Source organism: Pleurodeles waltl, chromosome 1_2, assembly GCF_031143425.1.
Source record: "Pleurodeles waltl isolate 20211129_DDA chromosome 1_2, aPleWal1.hap1.20221129, whole genome shotgun sequence".
Lineage (NCBI taxonomy): Eukaryota > Metazoa > Chordata > Amphibia > Caudata > Salamandridae > Pleurodeles > Pleurodeles waltl.
In genome coordinates, this window is record NC_090437.1 from 151,884,554 (window position 1) to 151,905,859 (window position 21,306).

At 46.7% G+C, this 21,306-nt stretch overlaps 1 protein-coding gene across 1 annotated transcript in view; it reads left to right on the forward strand.

Annotated features, from left to right (window-relative positions):
* SCARB2 (scavenger receptor class B member 2) overlaps window positions 1–21,306 on the forward strand; it is a 420,920-nt gene that overhangs the window by 56,564 nt on the left and 343,050 nt on the right. The window contains exon 2 of the mRNA XM_069236840.1: window positions 9,011–9,168. Within this exon, the coding sequence (XP_069092941.1) occupies window positions 9,011–9,168 (158 nt within the window). The remainder of the gene's footprint in view (window positions 1–9,010; window positions 9,169–21,306) is intronic.

The following is a 21,306-nucleotide window of genomic DNA, read 5'->3' on the forward strand; positions in this document are numbered from 1 at the left end:
GTTGGACAATGCATATTGGGCTATCAACCAGAGACTGGGGATTGTTGATTCTCCTCCTGGCCTTGAGAAAGAAAAAAAACTGTGATGTCCCAAGAGCAGGGCCCAACACCACCTGGACCTGCCCTCAGCCTCTCCTTAACTCCTGAGCCTCGCTGTTCCAACTGGGGCCTGTTGGACTTTTTTTTTCATTATGCAGGGTCATCCCCAATCTTTTTACCTCCTGACTCCTATTTTTTCTGACCTGTTTTTGTTGGCTTTAGAACTCTGAGCACTTTACCACTGCTAACCAGTGCTAAAGTGCATATGCTCTCTGTGTAAATTGTATTGTTAATTGGTTTATCCATGATTGGCATATTTGATTTACTGGTAAGTCCCTAGTACAGTGTACTTATAGGTGCCCAGGGCCTGTAAATCAAATGCTTCTAGTGGGCCTCCAGCACTGGTGGTGCCACCCACATTAGTAGCCCTGTAAACATAGCTCAGACCTGCCACTGCAATGTCTGTGTGTGCAGTTTTAAACTGCCAATTCGACTTGCCAAGTATACCCACTCGCCAGGCCTAAACCTTCCCTGTTCTTACATGTAAGACACCCCTAAGTTAGGCCCTAGGTAGCCCCGTGGGAAGGGTGCAGTGTAAGTTTAAGGTAGGACATATACTAATGTGTTTTATATGTCCTAGCAGTGAAATACTGCCAAATTCGGTTTTCGCTGTTGCAAGGCTTATCCCTCTCATAGGTTAACATAGGGGCTGCCTTAAAAAATGATTAAAGTGTATTTTCTTGCATAAATAATCCCGTGACTCTGCCTGTTAGTGGATTCCCTGTCTGGGTCAGTTTGACAGTTGGGCTGTTTGCACCTCTCTCTAGACAGTGACACAAAGGGAGCTGGGGTGTAGCCTTCATATCCTGATGAGCCATCTGTGCTAGGAGGGAGGGGAGGAGTGGTCACTCACACCTGAAAGGACTGTGCCTGCCCTCACACAATGCAGTCTCCAACCCCCTGGTGTGTGTCTGGGGCCTGGCCAAGAAAGGATTTCACAAACAAGAGTGACTTTCCTTTGAAGTAAGCCTACTTCAAAGGCCAAAATGGGTATAAGAAGGGCACCCAAATCCCCAGACTTTAGATCACTTGTGGACATCAAGAGGAACCTCTTCCTGGAGAAGAGCTGAGGAGAAGTGCTGCCCTGCCTGTGACTGTGCTTTGTGGAGCTATCCTGCAGTTGCTTCTTCTGCCTGGTAAAAGGGGACAACAACTGGACTTTGTTGTGCATTCCTGCTTGTGAAGAAATCTCCAAGGGCTTGTCCTGAGCTTGCCTCCTATTGTTGAAGTCTCAGGGCCATCAAAGTCTTCCTCTGCCAGCACCTGGAATCTCTGCTGAGACTCCTGCCCTGCCAAGTGGTGCCCTATCCAGTTCCTGTGGCCTTGACAGGTGAAGCTGGCAGACCAGGATTGAAAATCCACACAACTACTGCAGTGCGGGGAAATTTCCGATGCAACCTCTGAGACACGGCTGAAGAAACGACGCGCTGCTGGCTCCGTGGCTGAAATCGACGCACCGCCTGCAGTGCGGCTGGAAGATCGACGCACTCAGCTGGAGAAACGATGTGCTGCATCGCTATTGGTGGCTGGTAACATTGCAACCCACACAGCACGGTTTTGCTAACGCCATGCGGCAGAATTTTCAACGCAAACAATGCTGGGCACGGAACAACGACGCAACGCCTGCCCGGACCACAGTGCTGGCCGGATCGACGCATCGCTCTCCTGCGGAGAGGAAAACAGACGCACGCCAACCCGACCAGTGAAGGAGAAATCGACGCATGATCTCGCTTGCGGGTGAGAAAACGATGCACCGCTTAACTTTTTCGGCGCACACTTGCCCATGCATGTTATTTTGACGCTACCCAGGTACTTTTCAACGCTAACAGTGTTTTACCTGTTTACAAAAGGATTTAAGACTCTCTTGCTTTTAAAATTAATAACTTGACTTGCGTATGTTGGATTTTTGCTGTTTTGGTCTTATTTTAAATATTTCGTATTTTTCTAAACCTTTGTTGTCATTTTGTAATGTTTTCATTAAGTTACTGTGTGTGTTGGTACAAATACTTTTCACATAGAACTCTGAAGTTAAGCCTGACTGCTCGTGCCAAGCTACCAACGGGGTGAGCGGGATTAGCTGAGGTTGAGTTTCCTTTACCCTGGCTAAAGTGAGGGTCCTTGCTTGGACAGGGGCCAACCAAAGACCTCATTTCTAACAGGGCCTTAAGCTGCCGCATTGCCAAGTTATCCTTCAAGAAGTGGGGTTGACCTTTTGCCCCCAACACTTTGTACCTCTCTTGTGCTGCTCAGTCCCTTCTCCCAGATTCAAGCTAAGTGGCTGCATTTGTGGTGTTCATGACGCCATTTTAGAAGTTCAGGGAGTGCTCGAGACATCCAGGGCTAAGAGAGGCCTGAATGCTCCGCGAGACAGTCTGTGTGCAGATAACAACATTTAACTAGTGCCATGAACTTCTTGACTGCATCTATAACAAACATCTTTCTTGTATTTTGAAATCATAATGTAGGATATATGTCCGCTAACGGAAATGTTTTGTGATTTAGAATATACTTTCTGTATTTAAATGCAATTTTAAAATGTGTTACACTTAGAAAATTATTTAAAAATATAACATAGCTACCACTAACCTATGTGGTAAATGCAACAACAAACATTCAACACAGATGAAAGGATGACACAGGTTTGTTGTGAAAAAGTGTGCATAGCTTTAGTATGCAAAAATGGTGAGAATAATAAGAGAACACACTATTCTGACTAAGCAATGCTGGTTGTTGGAGTCTTTGAGACTGTGCTTGTGTTCTGGGTGATTGTGCAGGTGGTGCTGGTATTGATGTATATTCACCTGCTTGCATTGGTCGGAGGATTGACACTGGCTTTTTTTTGCTGATTGCCTCTATCATCTTCATCTTCAGTGAGTCCAGATCCAACAGCCCTAGAGACAAAATGGACATTCAGTTGATATGAATCTGTAGAAGTCATTGTGACCACAAATGTAGTTACATTGACGAGACCGGCATGAACGTATACACCACCATGACTTAAACTAGTAACAGTGCATATTCTAACAAAAAAAAAAGAGATGGGGGGAAACAAATGATGAGATGTAGATGTTAAGATCATAGGGTAAATGACTGATGGACAGGAGAGGTCCTGATTACTGTGCCAGTATGTCCCCTGGCGTCTGAGTTGAGGGCATTTTGAAGGATGACACCAGGGGCTTTTGTATGACAGAAGCTGACAGGAGAGGGATGCTAGGTACATGTTTTCTCTGATTTTGGGAGGCACACAAATTGATTTTCTGATATTTTAGACAAGGGGTACCACAACAGTGTCAAATTTCAGGGCCTATTTTATGACATAATAAGTATAAACACAAATATGCTGACAAATAGAGCATGGTTCCAACAGGAATGTGTGAGTAAAGATTTACAACTACCCTGTCAGTCATACATAAAGATATTAGCTCCCAAAGAAAAAGAGTAGAGATTGAAGTTAACAGTGTGGACTGTCAATCTTCTGTGTGGTGCTAGTCCTGGAGTTGGAGCACTGCTTGGCACAGAAGTCGATGTTGTGGCAGGTGGTGGAGGTCATAACAAAACAAGTCCCTAAATTAAAAAATAAAAACATTACTATATATCTGTGTAACAGTACATATGAGGAGGTGAGATTTTAATACAATTAAAGACACTGAAAAACTCATAATGACTTTTCTGAATTGGATACCAAAAACAGGTCAGTACCTATCCGCCATAGGCTGTTATTAAAAGAATGGCAAAACACATTTAGACATTTCTGTTTTGGTTAACAAAACAAGTCATAACAGTCCTCTATAGGCCGTTATTAAACAACATGGTGAAACACATATTGATCTTTTTGATTTGGATATCAAAAACAAGTCAGAATAATCCTCATAGTATGTTAGTCAGCTTGTTTGCTGAGAGGCATACCTGCCTGGGTGAGTGGTTTGCATTGTAAGACCTGCCCTGTGTGTTGCCCTGTTGCAGTGGCACTGACACCTGCAGAGCTGAGACAGTCAATTTGAGTGTATAGATATAAGTGTCAGAATCCCATTCAGAGGGCCATTCGGCAAGGAGGGGGTCACTGGGCCCAGCTGTGAGAGTTGAGGCCTTCTACTCCTGATGCCCCAGGGCCCGACCTACCTTGGATCCTGAGCAAATGGTCCAAGTACCTCTTTAGCATGACTCATAGGGTTAGCGCACTCTGAGCAGTTCAAGCCTCTACCTCTGGAGGGGGAAGCGGTAGTGGTGTGGGGGTGGATCTTGATACAGGGAATTAACATTGGCTCATAACTCACAAATCCTACATCAGCGATTAAATTCCAGTCTAGCCAAATACTCACTTTTAGGAAAAAAGAGAAGTATTTTTATTTTACTGCCACCAACACAAAGAGAAATACTACATTCACACACAACTAGATAGTCCCCCTGAGGTCAGAGCCCTAGTGTTAAGTAGGCAGTTCCTTGTGTCCCACTTCTTCCTCACTCTAGTGATTGTAGATATTTCCCATTCACTTTAGGCACCATCTCCAGGGTAACCTCGACTAGTAGTCCTAGTCTTGAGTCCACTTAGACACTATTGTAAAGTTGAAAGTATTCCATCACCGTAGCTTTATCTAGAAAGCAAGCTTCCGAGGCTAACTTTGCGCAAATTCTGTCTTTTCCTTGCCTACTGGATCAGAGCGTCCGAAGTTCCTGAGTTCTACCTGTGCTGGAGCGGCATCAGCTGGTTAATTTGAGTTCACTGCAAACAGCCCAGGCGGGCTGCAGTCACCGATCCCCGAGGACCTCACATGCTGTTGCGCACCCTTAGCGACTGGGCTCTCTTTGCAGCTCCTTCTTGTAGGCTAAAGCTATGGTCTGTCCCATGGTGGGAGCAAGATAATGCGAAATTCCTAATGTGAATCCTTCATCAGGGTCCAGTGCACAGATGTTGCAATGAAAGCCTCACTCCTCCGGCAACATTCCTGGTCTGGTCACACTTCTTTCTAGTCCAGGTGATCCCTTCTGGCATACAGGGTCACCATACCGCCACAGTACGCTGGCACCAACCCAATTGACACAGCAGATACCTGCACAGTGGTCCCTCCTGGCATACGGAGTTGCCTGCTCTTCCCCATGCAACTGCTGTGGCCTACTCCACAAAGCAACCTGTCCATAGTGCCCCCCCGGCATATTTGGGTCTCTCATCCTTCACTGTACACAGGATCCAACTCCATTGGCTCCATGATACTTACATCTCACTTTCCGGCTGCCCCTCCTGGCATACAGGGTCGCTGGCGCCTCTCTGGCCGACCAGCACTGTGATATCCACAGCTCACTTCATGCCGGCCCTCCTAGCATAGTGGAATTGTTGACTTTGTCCTGCATACTGGCAATGACCTCATCAATGCAGCAGCTGTTTTTGCACCCCTTTCTCAGGAAATCCAGTCAACAGAATTCCCCAGGGGACCTCGCTCCCTCCAACGCCGCCCTCTTTTTCCTCACTTGTCAAGCAAGCAGGCACTGTCGCTGCAGGCTCCAGGGTAGGCAGTCTTGGATTTCCCAGGTGATGTCCAGTCACCCAGCAGAGAGCCTAGCCGGCCATGGCCTCTAGTCCAGGTGGCATGCAGAAGTCTTGCAGAGTTTCTCATCCTCACACAGCCCATCTGGCTGATTTGACAGTTAACAGTTTTTAGGGTCTCAAGCTCCCCTTCCTAAAGTTGATTTCCAGGCACAAAATGTGATGTAAGGTCTGAGTCTTTGAAGTTTATGTTGGTGGTCTGTAACTTTTAAAGTACCTAATCATCTGCCCTCTCTTCCTCTTGAAAACTGTCACAGCCGGAGGGACTCCAAAACTGGTAGGCCCACAACACAGCCCATGAGAGTGACTAGAATTCACAATGGGATGTCAGCCACACTGATATTATGTATCAAAATGTTACCCCAGAGCCTCAGCCCTATTCTTAATGATTCTCTTATCAGTCCCATCTCCTTCCTGAGATGTTTCTGGGCCCCTTCCTTGTGACCTCTCTCTGAATCGAAGAGTACCCTTTGAAGTGTTTGAGGTAAGCCTGTCTCTCCCTTGTCCCATCTGTCCTACCCACCTTGCAGTAATACAGCCATAAACAAATTTGTCTTCTGATTCTTCTGTGTCCTCATATTTCACCATGTAGCCCTTGGTCTCTCAAAATAGAACCCATAGTCGGCCATGTATTTTGCGCCAATCACAACCACACATGGACCCAGCACACACAACCCTACACGCACTGCATAGCATTGTACCCTTCATATCCTGTACCATCCACAGCCATGCATACATCCAGTATATGCATTTAACTTGCATGCAAAGTGAAGCACTATATCCGTCATGGACTCTACCAATTACAGGCACACATATACCCAGGACATGCATTTAACATGTACACACTGCACAGCACTACATTCTGAATGTACTGTACCATTTACAGGCACACCGATACACGGTACATACATTCAACATGCACACACTGCACAATACTGCATTATCCCTTTATTTTACCATTCCCAGGCAGACATACACTCGGCGCATGTACACTAATCATGCACTGCGCTGCACTTCAGAACATCAAGATGTAGACCCAGCGGTGAGTTAAGCACGAAGCAGCGGGACTTGGAATGAATGAGACTCTAGGCCTCACTCCTACTGATCATTACACAGTATGCTGCCACTATTACACTCGTACTGCTTAACACCTGGTAAAGGCAGTAGCCTTTCACCCCTAAAACTGCAATCTGTGGGACATGCCTATGTCATGGTGCACACGCATGGTCAGTGTTTGCCTGTGAAAACAAAGATCAGCATTCGGGATCCAGACATCAGTACAGTTGGGGCACTCAGGGCAGGGGTTCACTTTCATTACAATGCAGAGGACTTTCCTATCCTAACAAGGAAAATAAACATTAATACAGCATGTATACATTTTTAGGGCTAGGGTTGCAGAGTTTTTAGGAGGAGGATATATGTGAAGTGCGACTCACAGTGCAGGTATGACTGAAAGAGCGCTCTAGATGAGTGCTTGTAGATTTGTTTCTATAGAGATAGAGAGAATCATAGCTGCCACATTTTCCAAACCTATGCATGACTAGTTAGGTTAGTGGCATTTTCGTTCTGCATATAACCTAGAATAAACCCAGGACGCCAAGTCCCTTAATTTAAAAAAAAAAAAAAAAACTGGATTCTCTTACCCACGGACATAGGAAATTTGCCAGCTATTGAGAGTAGGAACTAGGGGGATTATGATCTTACCAGGCACCAGATTGTCTGAGAGGTCGCCCTTCTCTAGAGGGGTGAGGAATAGAGGGGACAGGAAGAATTTTAGCCTGCTCGGTCTTGGAGAACTTCTTTTTCACCTGCCTTCTCCCATCTTTTCTTTTGAAATAAAATGTGTTATAGTTTGTCATTTTTAATAAACCGTAACAGTACCGTAATTACAATCGTATCCCACCAGCCCCCCAGCCCAAGTCCATAGACTGTTATAAGACAGAAATCCAAGGTATATAGCATACTAAATGATCTATGGAAAAAACAACATAGTTAAAGTCATTGTTGGCACTCTGTACGGCTTTAGTGTTTTTTGTGCTATCTTCCAAGGTCTTCCATATTTTAATGTTTCTGGTGTATATAATCTGCTAGCCTTATATACCTCCCTCTCCATAATAGTTCATTTATTTATTCGATTTCTACATTCACAGTAGGATGGGACTACATTAACACACCACCTGCTCGTTTATCTCATTGAGTGAGCGCTAACTCCATCCCTAGGACATGACAGTTACCTAATGGCCCCCCTCACTCCTCCAGTAATCCTAGGACAGCCATCTTGGGGGTAAAATGGATAGGCCTACTTAAAACCTCGGTAAGTGAGCTTTCCACCTGGGAGCAGAACTGTTGGACAGTTGGGCATTCCCAAACCATGTGGAAGAAGGTGCGGATGTATCAGTTCAACGACCACAAGGGGGGCTCTGCTTAAGCCCCTCTACCAGAGCTTCTGTGGAGTATAGTAGATTTTGTGTAGATTTTTAAATAAAATTTGTCGAATTCTGGCTGAGACAGCTAGTACCTGCAGAGCCATCTTTGCTTTCCTCCATTCGTCGTTATCCAGAATACCCAGATTTGTTTCCGATGTTGCATGCAATGTGGATAGGGGTAGAGCCTGGATATATCCCTTGCCCAAGGTGGTTCCAGTGTCAGTTTAGCCTCTACTGGGTTGAATCCGTGAAGTGTCCTAAAACGTGTCTCATTTGTAGAAATGGAAAGAATTGAGAGTTGTGTAGATCTAATTCTCCTTTCAGATCATCAAATGATTTCATGTGGGTATGTGCTCAGCAATCTTCTAGTTTTGATAGTCCTATATAATCCCATCCCACAATGTCTCTGGCCTTATTTAAACTTCTTAACGAGTCCCTGCCCCATATTGGAGTTTATTATGTGTTTTTTTTTTTTATCTTTTCATATAAGGCAGTGCATTACTTCATGCTAATAACTTTTTTCGTGACCTTTGGTAACTCAGGTGGTGCCTTAGAACTGAAAAGGACATGTAGGCCCTTCTGCTCCCTAAGTAGCTTAACATCCAGTTCCTGCTCTGGGTCTTCTCTATCACCAAATAGCCATTCATTGATTACATTCTTCTGTGCAGCCCAGTAAGCTTCTTCTCACCTTCCCATTTTTTCCTTAATGTCCCCCATGGTCTGGTCCTTCTTCCCCTCTGAACTGACTGAATCGGTCAGTTCCTGCCATAAGGCTGTACTCTTGGTTCCACTGAACTTGCCCCAGCACATCCTATTTAGAGCCTCTAGGAAGTGGAATCATTATCGCTTTGAACCTCACATTGCCACCTACCCCCTCGCTTGTTGGAATGTTTGTGGAGAGCCAGTGACTGCTTGTTAATAAATGTCCACTGTCTGCTTTCTTTCAGGCCGCAGTGTTAAAGAATGGCACAGATTCATTTGATGCATGGAAGAACCCTCCACCGCCTGTTTACATGCAATTCTATTTTTTCAGTGTTACGAATCCACAGGAAGTACTGGATGGGGACAGGCCTGTAGTGGAACAAAAAGGTCCCTACACCTACAGGTAACCGTTATTGTACATAAGAGGGCTACATTATGTTGCTGTGTTAATCAAGATAAAGAACAGTAAATCTAACAGTATATATCACCTTTATGAAAGCCCACTCTCACTGTCAGTCATAATACACTCACCGAACGATATGTACCCATTGAAATTGTATTATTAGGACATCAGTTACAATGGTAGGTGCACCCTTTCCAGTGACGGAAATTAGTTGAGGTAGTTATGAAACATTTGAGTTGCAGAATAATTAGGCCCTCATTACGACTTTGGCGGTCTTTTGAAAAGACTGCCAAAGCTGCAGGCGCCAACATACCGCCAGTGCTGGGCCAGCAGAAAAGTCACAACAACATTGAATCCGGCTCGTAATCGAGCCGGCGGCAATGTTGAGGTGCAAAGGGTGCAGCAGCACCCGTCGCGCATTCCACTGCCCGTAATTCAAGCATTGGAATGCGCGATGGGCTGTGCATGGGGCCCCCTGCAGTGCCCATGCTCAGGGCATGGGCACTGCAGGGGCCTCCAGGGGCCCCCCGAGTCTCCCATACCGCCATCCTTTCCATGGTGGTGTTTACCGCCATGGAAAGGTTGGCGGATGGGGACTCATAATCCCAAGGGCTGCGCTGCTTGCAGCGCTGCCCTGGCGGAATACAACTGCTGGGTCTGCCAGGCTGCAGGCTGGCGGCAGCCTGACAGTATCGGCGGTATTACCTTCGCGGGTCTACCACGGTCATAATGTGGCGTTAAGTACCATCAGCCTGTTGGCGGTTCTACCGCCACATTATCGCTACCTGCCTGGCTCATAATGACCCCCATAATGTTTAATATTTGTTGCTGGATTTAAACGTCTTTCAAATATTCACTGTTTTCTTAGGAGTGTTCACTTATAGATGTCTTCTTCTAGTGGTCAGTACAGTAACTCTTCCTCGAAGATTAACTTTGCCAAGGAGGGGCCGGGGGCACAAAATGCTGATGTCAATTATGATGAAAATGTGGCTGATGTAAAAGTGCCCTTTGATCCCTCTTTGTTTCAAATGGGAGCTTGAGCTGTGCTTGGTTGTGTCACTTTCGAGAGTAAAATGTTCGTCTTCTGGTTACCATCAGGTGTTCTTTTGGAGGAGACAAAATCCACCCTCAAATACACTAGTTTGTCCGATCTAACTGCTGGATGTCACCGAGTGAAGTGTGCAGTGAGTGACTGCTAAAGGGAACCAGTGAGACTCTTTGTGGCATAAAACTGAATCAGAAGACAAATACTGTGTAGTGCTGTGACCAGGAGTTTGAAGTCAGGTAGCAGTGACGGGCTGCATGACACTAAACATAAGGAAAGGTTACGTACTGTCGTCAGGCTGCACGTAGGTGAGTCTGAAAAAACTGCTCCAGGAATGAAAAGAAAAACCTTTGAAAAGTAGTAATTGTGCCTGAACTTGTGGAGGTATACCGATGTTGATCGGTCTGAGTGGTTACTTTGCAGCTCGCAGCTGCTAGCTGTCAGTGGTGTCCATGTGTGCTGCTCTGAATATGGCACCTAATGTGTGCTACCAAACTAAGGTAGTCAGAATAGTGTCTGATATAAATAATTTATCTTGATTAAAGTTTCGAAAAATATTGCCCCGTTTGCGTTAATAAATTTACACCCCTCAAGAAGATCTTTTTATATTTAAAATCTAAGATAACATATTTATGTCAGGCAGCATTTCTGTGTGCAATATTTTGACATAAACCTCACCCAACAAATCACCCCTTGGATCTGAGGACATACCAAGTTTTTCTCTAAAGTCATTTATTTATTCTAATTTTATACACCTGTCTTTCTTTCAGCTGTGTTTCTGAGTCATTTCTTTGGGTGCTGAGAAAAGTATCCATAATCTGGATAAAGGAAGAGGCCTAGATATTTACATGGGTATTCCTCTAGTTCTTTTACTTTCCTAGTAGTGTTTTTGTGATTTATGATAGTTCTAGCGCAGGAAATATGGCTTCCAAAATGTGGTGTCATGGTTTCGTGCATGGAATTTGATAGCTATTCAGTGTGTGTATGCTCTTTCCAATTAGCTCCCTATGCTTTCTGCAAACACCAGCAAACTTAAATGAAGCAGAATGCAGCATTTCATTGCTTTTTTTTAGGGAAGTTTCACTTCTGTCAAGGGAAGGTATTCATTCCGAGGCCACATATGGAGAAATGTCTGTGCACCCAGGAGAGTACCTAGGTTCTGAGCGAAACGACAGTGCACTTCCATGAATCATTTTACACACAATCGAGTGTTCGTAGATGGGCACTTCATTTACTGACAAGTGTCCCTCTGAGGTGGCCAATTTGAAGGTACTGATTGCTATATCGACCATCTATGAAAATTAAAGATGTGGAAAACCTCTGCCCACACATGATATAATCTCCCAATAAAGTTTCTAAAGAAATGGAAACCCTATTTAAGATTGCTAAGTCAGCAATAGATTTCCGAAATAAACATTGGGTTACTCCTGTCTTTCTACTTGATGAACCAGTGCAGTGACAAAGGTGCAAAATGTAGTTCTCTTGAGCCATTTGTCCATCCAAGAAAGAGTCTGTAGGCAGGTATTTCCAAAGGATTCATTATCTTTTAGCTTCTGGAAACTTTCCTTCGAATTCACCTTTGTTCACAGAATCATGTAGATTAGATTGTTTTTTTAGAAAAACGTATGTGAAAACTAAAGACCAAGGAAATATTGACCCTCCAAACACTTGTACATGTTTGGAGTCTTCTGTGCCCCTTTCCAAGGCAAAGATTCCGAAGGTTGGCCCCAAGACTGTAGGCAGTGGTCAGTGTGGGAAGCCTCCTTTATTTAGCAGGAATTCACATGCTTTTTTACTTAGCCAACATTTTGAACATTTTCAGTAAGGGAAAGATGTGGCTGGAAAACACCATGCATTGTAAAGAGCCATTGAGTGCACAAATTCACCATTACAAACTTGCACTTACTTATTCTGAACCTAAGACTCTGTTTACTGACAATGGCTCGTCATAGAGCTGTGCTCAGTTAGTGAGCCAGTTACTGAGACAGATTATCTGAGTACTCACAAGGTGTCTCTATTTCCAATTCTGGAGGAAGCATTCATTCCTCTCCCATCATTTACATCTCCACTGTTCCCAAATCCAGCATTATTGACCTCCTTAATTAGTTCTTGGATACAGCTGTACAAGCCTTGTTTTGGTATTGTGATACGCTAGATATACTGGCAGGGCTTTTGACATTGTTAGCCTCTTATGTACTATCCAATATCATAAGCTATCTTCTCTTACTGACTGCATGATCAAGAGCCTCAAAATGAACCAACCTACTTGCAGAACTGTCTCTTTTATTGAAAGGTTAGAGACTCAAATCTCTGTTTTCATGAATATAGTTGGTAATTTCAGGCAATGAAACTGCAAACCAACAGAATCTACAGTGTTGAACAGTAACTTTGAGGAGGGAAAGAATTACATGATTTAGAATATGATGAATCAAACTAGGTCAAATATATCACATTCCATTTCAAAAGTTGAAGGAGAACATGATACAACTCGTTTTCTAACTTCTGTGGTCAATACTACACTACCAATTGTCACATCTAAACTTACAAATGCTACTCTTACAGCCAGCAGTCCTCCTTTATCACGGGAAAGTCACAAAATATTTCATTATTTAAAACTCTTTTTTTTTTTTTTTTTAAATCTTTGTTTATTGGTATTTTTCAAATGAAGTACAGTTCTTAGGCAGGAGTGATATCCCCTGCTGCATGGTACATGCGGAAGGTCCGACATTTCAGCTGGTTCCTGATCAATGTTACAGTTGTATCACGAACCTTCTGGGTTTAGTGATAGCATCCAATCTATTCAGTAAATAAGTCTGCATTTGCATAGTCTTGCAACCACTACCCCACATCGGCCAGTAAACATTCGCTATCATTCATAATATTACCATTCAAACCATTAACATAACTAAAGGGAACATTAAACAATGCGCTGGAGGAACAGTTCCATTCTGTGATGTAAAAGAGGTGTTTAAGACTAGCCGGGTTATCTGACTTGGGAGATCATTATCATTACCGTGGCCCCTCTTCCTCTCATGTAGTTAAGCAGGGTTTCCCCCGGCTGGCTATAAGTGATCTCTAGGGTTTACGGGTTGAGGCAGTATAGGTGTAGTGGAGTCAAGGCAGTGGCCCCTGCCCATCTACCTCCTGTAATGAACACACCGAGTGGTCTCTGCTGTATGACATGAGTCACATCACTTCCCCTACATTCCATCAAATCGGGGATGGGGCCCACTCCTAGTGGGGCATATCCTCCTCGGCTTCCAGTTCCCCACCTTCCCCCATCTCTGTGTCTCCAGCGCCTAGGCCCACAAGGGAGCAATAGGACGAGCCTCTTCTCGCCGCAGTGCATGTAGTTCAGCCTGTGCCCATATCGATACATCTCATCTCAAGTCCACCAGGACCGGGCCAGTATGTGATTTCCATGCCATGGTGATCCAGCGCCTGAGCAGTACCAGGGCTAGGTCCAAGACCCTGCTGCCAACCGCCTTAGAGGCGGGTCTGGAGTGTAGCCCCAGTAGGCAGAGGGAAGGATCCAGCTCCAGCTGCCCGTCCAGGACCCTCCCGAAAGCTCTCAATGCCCCCCGCCAGTACCGCTGTATCTTGGGGCACCCACATGTCATGTGGTCGAAATCTGAATCCAAAGCATTGCACCTGGGGCATCCCCCGGGTTCGCCGCCATACATTATCCTTAGTCTATGTGGGGTAAGATATGTTCTGTGTATATAATTATGTTGAATGTAACGGAGACGTGTGTTACGCGATACCCTATGGGGTTGTGTCAGCACCTTCTAACACTCTGTGTCCGTCATCTCCTTGCCCAGTGTTCCTTCCCATTTCACTCTTAACGCTTGCAAAGACTTCAGAGTCAACTTGCTATGGCCTCTATAGAGTCTGGTAACCGAGGGGGACCCTCTCTCAGTGTCAATAAGAGTTAGAGTACTTTATGGACCTCTGGTTCTGCCTTCACCATGACCCATAGTCCCCTTATAGTCTGGGTCAGCGTCTGGTATAGTAGAAATTGCCTTCCCCCCGTCCCCAGGTATGCCACTCTCCTCAAACAGATCCATAAATGGCAGTATGTGCCCTTCCCGAAAACAATCCCCCACTGTCGTCGCCCCTATCGCAGTCCAAGTCCTCGTTTAGCTCCTCGAGAAGGTGTGAGTCGGTGTCCCCAAGGGTATCCCCGACAGTTGAATTTTGGGGGAATAGGCAATAGGCATGCCCGTATGTCTCAGGCACCGTCTTCAGCAGGTCAGGGCCACCGCCAGCATGACATTTCGTGCCGGCAGGGTGATCTGGGGGCTTAGCAACTGCACTAGCAACAGATCTCTTCCGACATCGCCCCGGGATGTGGTCAAGTCTAACCGATTCCCGCCCGCGAGGCATCTAGCTACCCACTGAAGCTGACTCAACAGGTAATATAATTCAAAGTCCGGTATCCCCAATCTGCCTCCATCCGTAGGGTGGCAGAGAGTGGAAAGAGATGTTCGCTGTCGGCCCCCATCCCAGAGGAGATCCCTGAGGAGCGCATCTAATTCTTTAAACCAGCTCACTGGTATATTCACTGGGAGATTATCGAAGTAGTACAGAAGACGGGGCAGCATAATCATTTTGGATAATGATACTTGAGCCATCATGGAAAGCCTAGGACAGCACCAGAATGCCATGCATGATTGTAAGGACTGAAGCGTTTTACCCAGGTTGCCGTTTCAGAGGTGTCGCATGTCATTGAATACGTGCATTCCCAAGTATTTGAACGTATGTTGGGGCACCATGGGCTATCGGAAGGGCGGTCCGCACCCGCAACCAGTGGGAAGACGCATGTCTTTTTCCTATTCACCCTGAGGTCCAACGGCCCCCCGAATTCCTCCAGTAAATGTAGCGCCCAAGGGATCCCGAATGCTCCATCCTGCAGATAAATTAGTAGGTCATCCGCATAGAGCGAGATTACATGATCCACAGAGCCCCATTACACCCACCTACCACGCACTTCCAAACGGAACCGAGCTGCTATAGGCTCGATGGCGAGTGCAAACAATAAGTGCGAGAGAGGGCATCCCTGTCCGGTGCCCCGAAATATGGGATAGGCATCCGATACTGTCCTGCCAGTCCGCACCCTCGCCATTGGGAAGCAGTACAATAGTTCGACCCACTGCACCCACCTCTCCCCCAAGCCCCTCCGTATGATTACTGCCCGCAGGTAATCCCATCTCAATGAATCGAATGCCTTCTCCAGGTCCACTGACAGGAGCATGGCACCGGGGTGCTGTCGTCGTGAGGTATGTACAAGAGTGAAAATAGCCGTCTAAGGTTCAGAAGTGTATTGCGCGCAGTTATAAAACCATTCTGGCCCTCATGTATGAGGAGGGGCACATGTGGAAGCAGTCAGTTAGCCATAGCCTTACTCAGGATCTTGAAATCGCAGTTCAACATAGACAGTGGTTGAAAGTCAGTCACTAAGGCCTCGTGCGATTTGATTTTGGGCCAGGGGACAACTGGTGCCTCCTTCAACGTCTCAGGGAGTATGCCCCTATCGTATGCCTCCGTGTAGAGCTCTGCCAATAGGGGTGCAAGGATGATCTGCGTATGTTTTATAAAACTCCATAGGGAGTCCGTCCGTGCCCGGCATTTTGCACGCTGCCAATTGTGTAGTAGCGGCCTTTACCTCTTCCAGAGTTATTGGCTCTCCCAGGGGGTCCCTGTCTGTCTGTGCAAGAGTCCTCAGTAGAGTGACTGTAAGTGGTCCCCCAATGACCATGGGAAGTCGTCCTCGGGCTGTCTATAAAGGGTCATATAGTATGTTTTAAATGCCTCGTTTATATCTGACGGTGCGTGCATATGCTCGTGATCTGGGTGCCCTCCCCTCTGGGGCGTGCCAGCCATGCTAGCATTCTGCCGGATTTACCCTCTTATGCATTCAATGATGCCAGGTACTTCTGATAATTATGACAGCTCAGCCTTTCCTGGCTCTGATTATATGACTCTTTTGCTGTAGGGAGCTGTTGTCGTGCCTCCTGATACGATCCTTGTTCATTGTCTCCATCATATATTTCCTTCTCTAGCCAGTTTAGTTCAAGCTCAAGGGTTCATCTGATCCCTACCGACTGTCCTATACAGTCACTACTTTTAAGGTCTCCCACTCTGTTTATTGTGCTGCAGTAGATCCCTTGTTAATGCTAATGTGTTCTAGTAAGTGGGACCTAAGAGTGTCTCTATAGGCCATGTCGTCTAGTGCCATCGGCTGGAGTCTCCATGTTGGAATGGGGGTCCTAACTCTGGCGCAGCGCCAGGCAAGCAATAACGCCCTAAGTATTCGGAATGGACGATCTTGGGGCTAATGGTCCCAGTGCATAACATCCGGTCAATTCTGGTGTGTAGTTGGAGGTGTGAGTAGTATGAGGAGTCTTTATCATGAGGATGCTGAGCCCACCAGACGTCCTCCAGACCCCATTGTGTTACTTACTCGTTCAGTCCCTTTGTCATCTTATGTGCTGCCGCCCCAGGCAATGGGGGAGGGAGCGATCCATGGCAGTGTCCAGTACACAGTTGAAATCCCCCCCAATTAATAGCTGTCCCTGCGAAAATCAAGCCAGGCGACCCGAGAGGGTCTGCAAAAAAGGGATCTGCTCCTGGTTGGGGGCATACACATAGCCCAGTGTGACATGTCGACAGTGCAACCTGCCCTCCACTAGTACATATCAACCTTCCTGATCTATATCTGTGGCCATGACCTCAAACAGGATCCCAGCCCTCACCCATATCAGTGCGTCCCATGCAAACACCGAGTATGTGGTAGCCCTCTTCATCTGCGTCGCAGCCTGTCCACCTCTTGTGTAGTAATGTGTGTTTCTTGAAGTAATGCTATGTGCACCCCCCTTCTTTTTAAATATGCCAGGATCTTGAGGTGCTTAGTACTAGTCCCCATCCCTCAGATATTCAAAGTTACAAGGTTGTAGTCTGCAATCGGGCGGGGGGGGGGGAGTCGGAATCAGGGAGGGACACCCATTCTCCCCAATAACAGCAACCCTTTGTGTACTCCTTTCGGTCCCAAACCACCAGTAACTGCATCAAGTCAGCAATATCTAACCTCCTACGTGCAGCAAAAACATTCAACAACAATCCCCAGTCCCCAGGGCAATACTGCAACCATTGGTTGCCCAGTAAATGTGAAGTAAACATAACAATGTTTGTTATGTCAAGTCGTGTAGTGTTCTCGCCATACGTGAAGTAGCGGTCGAGAAGCTGGGGGTGTCCGTGGCCGTCATGGCCCCAAGTTCTATCGGAAACCCTCATCGTGGAGTCGGTGACATTGAGTCAAAATCATCCCAGGACATCTGCAGTTTGGGAGGGTCACTCTTGGGATCTCATCAGTGTGGTGCGAGTCCGTTGAATGTGTACGCAGGTCTGATTCTCCTCCGCTAGTGTCTCCTGCCAAGTCCGTGTTCCGTAGTGATGCCACTGCTTTTAGGGCTGCCTTTCTGTCCATTGCATTCTGCGTCAGAGTCGGTCCGGGTCTCGATCAGGACCTATTTTGCTGTTTCCTCATTTTCCTACGTCCAGGCTGTGTTGCCATTACCATTTTGGTGTAAGCATCTACGTCCATGCTTCCTCCGGTGTTTGGAAGAAAATGATGTGCCCCTCTATTATCACCCGCAGCCTGGCCAGGAACAGGAGCGAGTACTGGATGCCCTCCTCACGTAGAGCCTGCTTCACCGTTGCGTAGGAGGCCCAGCTGGCCTGCACCTCTGCTGTGAAGTCAGGGAAGAGGGTTACTGCCCCATTTGCCACCTTGAAGGGCCCAACTTCTTTGGCCCGTTGCAGCAGTATGTCTCTGTTCCTGTAATGCAATAACCTAGACACTACTGCACGTGGGGGGCCGGCCAGGGGCAAGTGGTCTCAGCAGCACCCGATGCGCCCTCTCCAACACGAAAAAGGGGGTGAGTTGCTCTGGGGCTACCTCTGTCCTCAACCATCTCTCCAGATAAGGCCACCATATCGACGCCCTCAATGCCCTCTGGGAGACCAGTGACCCAAACGTTATTCCTCCGATTCCGATCTTCTGCATCCTCTGCCCGTTGTTCCAACTGGTGGATACGTTCAGTCAGCTGTAAGACGGTAGCTTTTATCTCCTGGTGGGCAGGAGCTAGGTCCGTGAGCGTAGTTTCAGTGCACTGGACTCTGTCTGCTAACTTCTGATGGTCAGCTCTCGGCAGGCCCAATTCCGTGGACACCCGGCCTAGTTCTCGCTGAAGCGTTGTTTTGGATTCCTCTATGGCTCCCAGGATCTTGTCTAGTGTAGCCTGTAAGGAGCTTGGGACGGGGTTCGCCATGTTCATCCGTTTGAGCCATGGCGCTTACTCGCCACCGTCCCTGTGGCTTAGCTCTATTGCAGCTTTTAGGAGTCATACGGTGTGGTGAGTGGCAATGTAAAAGGGGCTCTGGTAGGAGCCCCTGGAGCTTTGTTAAAGTCACTCTCCTCTCCCCCAGGCGTGGCTGTTCAATTGGGGATCTGGCGTCACGGGCGCACAGACGCGACCAGCTCTCTTCCCCAGTGTTCCACTCACTCCCCTCCGGGACATCGCCCAGGAGAGAGACATAGCCTTTTACCAGCAATGTTGCCCGCTCCACCTAATGCCCCAGGGGAAACAGCGTCATGGCCCTCATCGGGTCTCAATGGCGTTGTGGTTTTTTGTAGGATCTGGATCAGCGTGCCCCCCCAGGTGGGTCCCATCTTACCCTGGGGGCCCCATGCAGGGGCCACACTTAACTCATGGTCCCCATCTACGTCTCCCCCAAACTTCAGCACTTTGACGCACCCGGCTGCCCCACTCCCTGGAGGGGGCCCCTCTTGATTGCTTCACTACTCTATAAGTATAGAAGGGTCCAGCCCAGCCTCTCCCCGATGATCTCTGCCCGTCCTGGGCCTTATGAGGTCTCCCACAGGCATCAGCGAGGATTCAACCTCCGTCCCTCGATGTGTCACGGCCAAGTCCCGGGGCTTTCTAATACAGCTCTATTGCAGGGCCTCCTGCAGCGCCCCCTCCTCCGTCTGGGACTCCATCAAGCCCTCTGGGCTGCATAAGTCGTCCGCAACCCGTCTGTTCCTTTCTGGGGCTACGATGTCCCTCAGGCACTGCCTCACCTGACGCAGACAGAGTTCATGTGGGCCCGGATTCCCCGCAACTAGCTCTCCATTCTTCAGCCCTTTTGTAGGAGCCCTCCTAGTGTTTCCCCTCTCCTCTCCAGCGTTTGGTGCCAGTCTTCAGGCCCCTGATGAGGTAGTACGGTCAGGATATTTATCGGGCCAGAGCGGAGCGTTCATGCGTCTACCATGTTTGCTGGTCAGGCCACGCCTCCTATTATTTTAAACTCATTATCACCTTTTTAAATCTTTGGGTCTCAGTTTTGTCAAAAATAACTGCTCATCAAACAATTATCTTATTTTTGAAGCTTGTAACAGACCCCATTCCCCTGATAACATGGACATAATCGGAAACAAGATAGTAAGCTTGATGAGGTATGAATAAATGGGCATGATACATAATGAGCTACAGCACTTTCAACAAAGTTGGGTTGAGGTTGGCAACTCAAAAAAGGGAATTTAGGAAGTTGGTGCATACACATAAAATCTTGTCTTAATCACATGGCTGACTTTTACATTGTAAATCTAACATGTATATGTATTCCCCAGGATCATTCACAGTAAACAATTTTAATGGAATGGCATTAGTTTATATCAAATTATATCAAATCAGCGGTAACAGTTCTTTCAGAAAGAAGAACCAATCACGCGCCAGCCCAAGAATCCTTCCATCTGCTGTATGTGTCATATTTTGGTCCTCTTTTTTTTTTTAGTTTCACCCTTCCATCTGCTGTATGTGTCATATTTTGGTCTTTTTTTCCAGTTTCACTCTACAGACTATTTTTACAAACGTCTGTCATCCCCAGCTTATGAAGGGGTTCAAATTTGTGTCCATTTCTAATAAAGCCTTACTGAAAAAAGCACTATTCTATGCTTGTCTGCTTCTAAATGACCTTCAGGAAAGGGCAGATGGGAACCATCTGATTCCACCCATTAAAATTGGGTTTTGCCCTTCATTTCGGGCACTGGACAAAATTGTAGCCCCCATGATGCTGGCACGCAAGAACATACATGGGAAGCTCACACCACTCTATGCTTCTTTGTTGATTTTACCGAAGCTTTTGATGCCATACGTGGACATCACCTTTCCCCCAAACTGAATAATTGGGGAATTCCATCTATCCTTCTTAAAGCAATCATGTCGCTGTATGAAAACACATGGGTATAGGTTAAACGAGGGACAGGTAATTTTATGTTTTAGGAGATAATCAATTACCATTTAGATCTTGGTGTTAATGGTCCCTGTTGTAAAACCTATCTGCTGCCTTGACAGTCTGCCTGCCCTGTTTAGATGTTGGCGGGAGCATCGGCTAAATACCACCCGAGTCACGCGACTCCCCCAAGAATCTCCAGCTGCTGCAACGGCGGCATTGGGAATAGGGGTTGCCAGCGGGACCCCAGCCACCTTTACTGCTGAACAGATTTGGATGTGCCTTACCGCCAAGCCAGCTGTGGCTGTCCAATTTCCACATCTGAGTTTGTGGATTGGACGGGGAAAGGGCACAAAAACGACCTTTTTCCACGTTTTGGCTTCCATGTTGGACTGGACCCGTCTGGACATCATGTGCTGTCTCTGCTGCCACTGGACCTCGGAGGACACACAACCCTGTCATTGCAGTAGTCGAAGGTAGGGATACTGCAGGTACTGAGCACGTTGTGTGGGCACTGCACTTGAGCTCAGGTACCTATCCGGAGTTATACATGCCACAGGTATTTTTCTAAAATTCCTCTGACATGCATATATTGGGAAAGCATTTGTGTCAGCGATTGATGGGGACACACTGGTACAAGACACATATTACACACATAGACAATTGTTATGCTAGTATTCCTTGCCAATGTAACTTCTTGTATACACTTAAGAAGTAATACCCCACATGTCACCACCAGTCTCTAGTGAGCTCAGGCACACTTGATTAAACTACACTACTCTCAGACCTAGAAACACAGC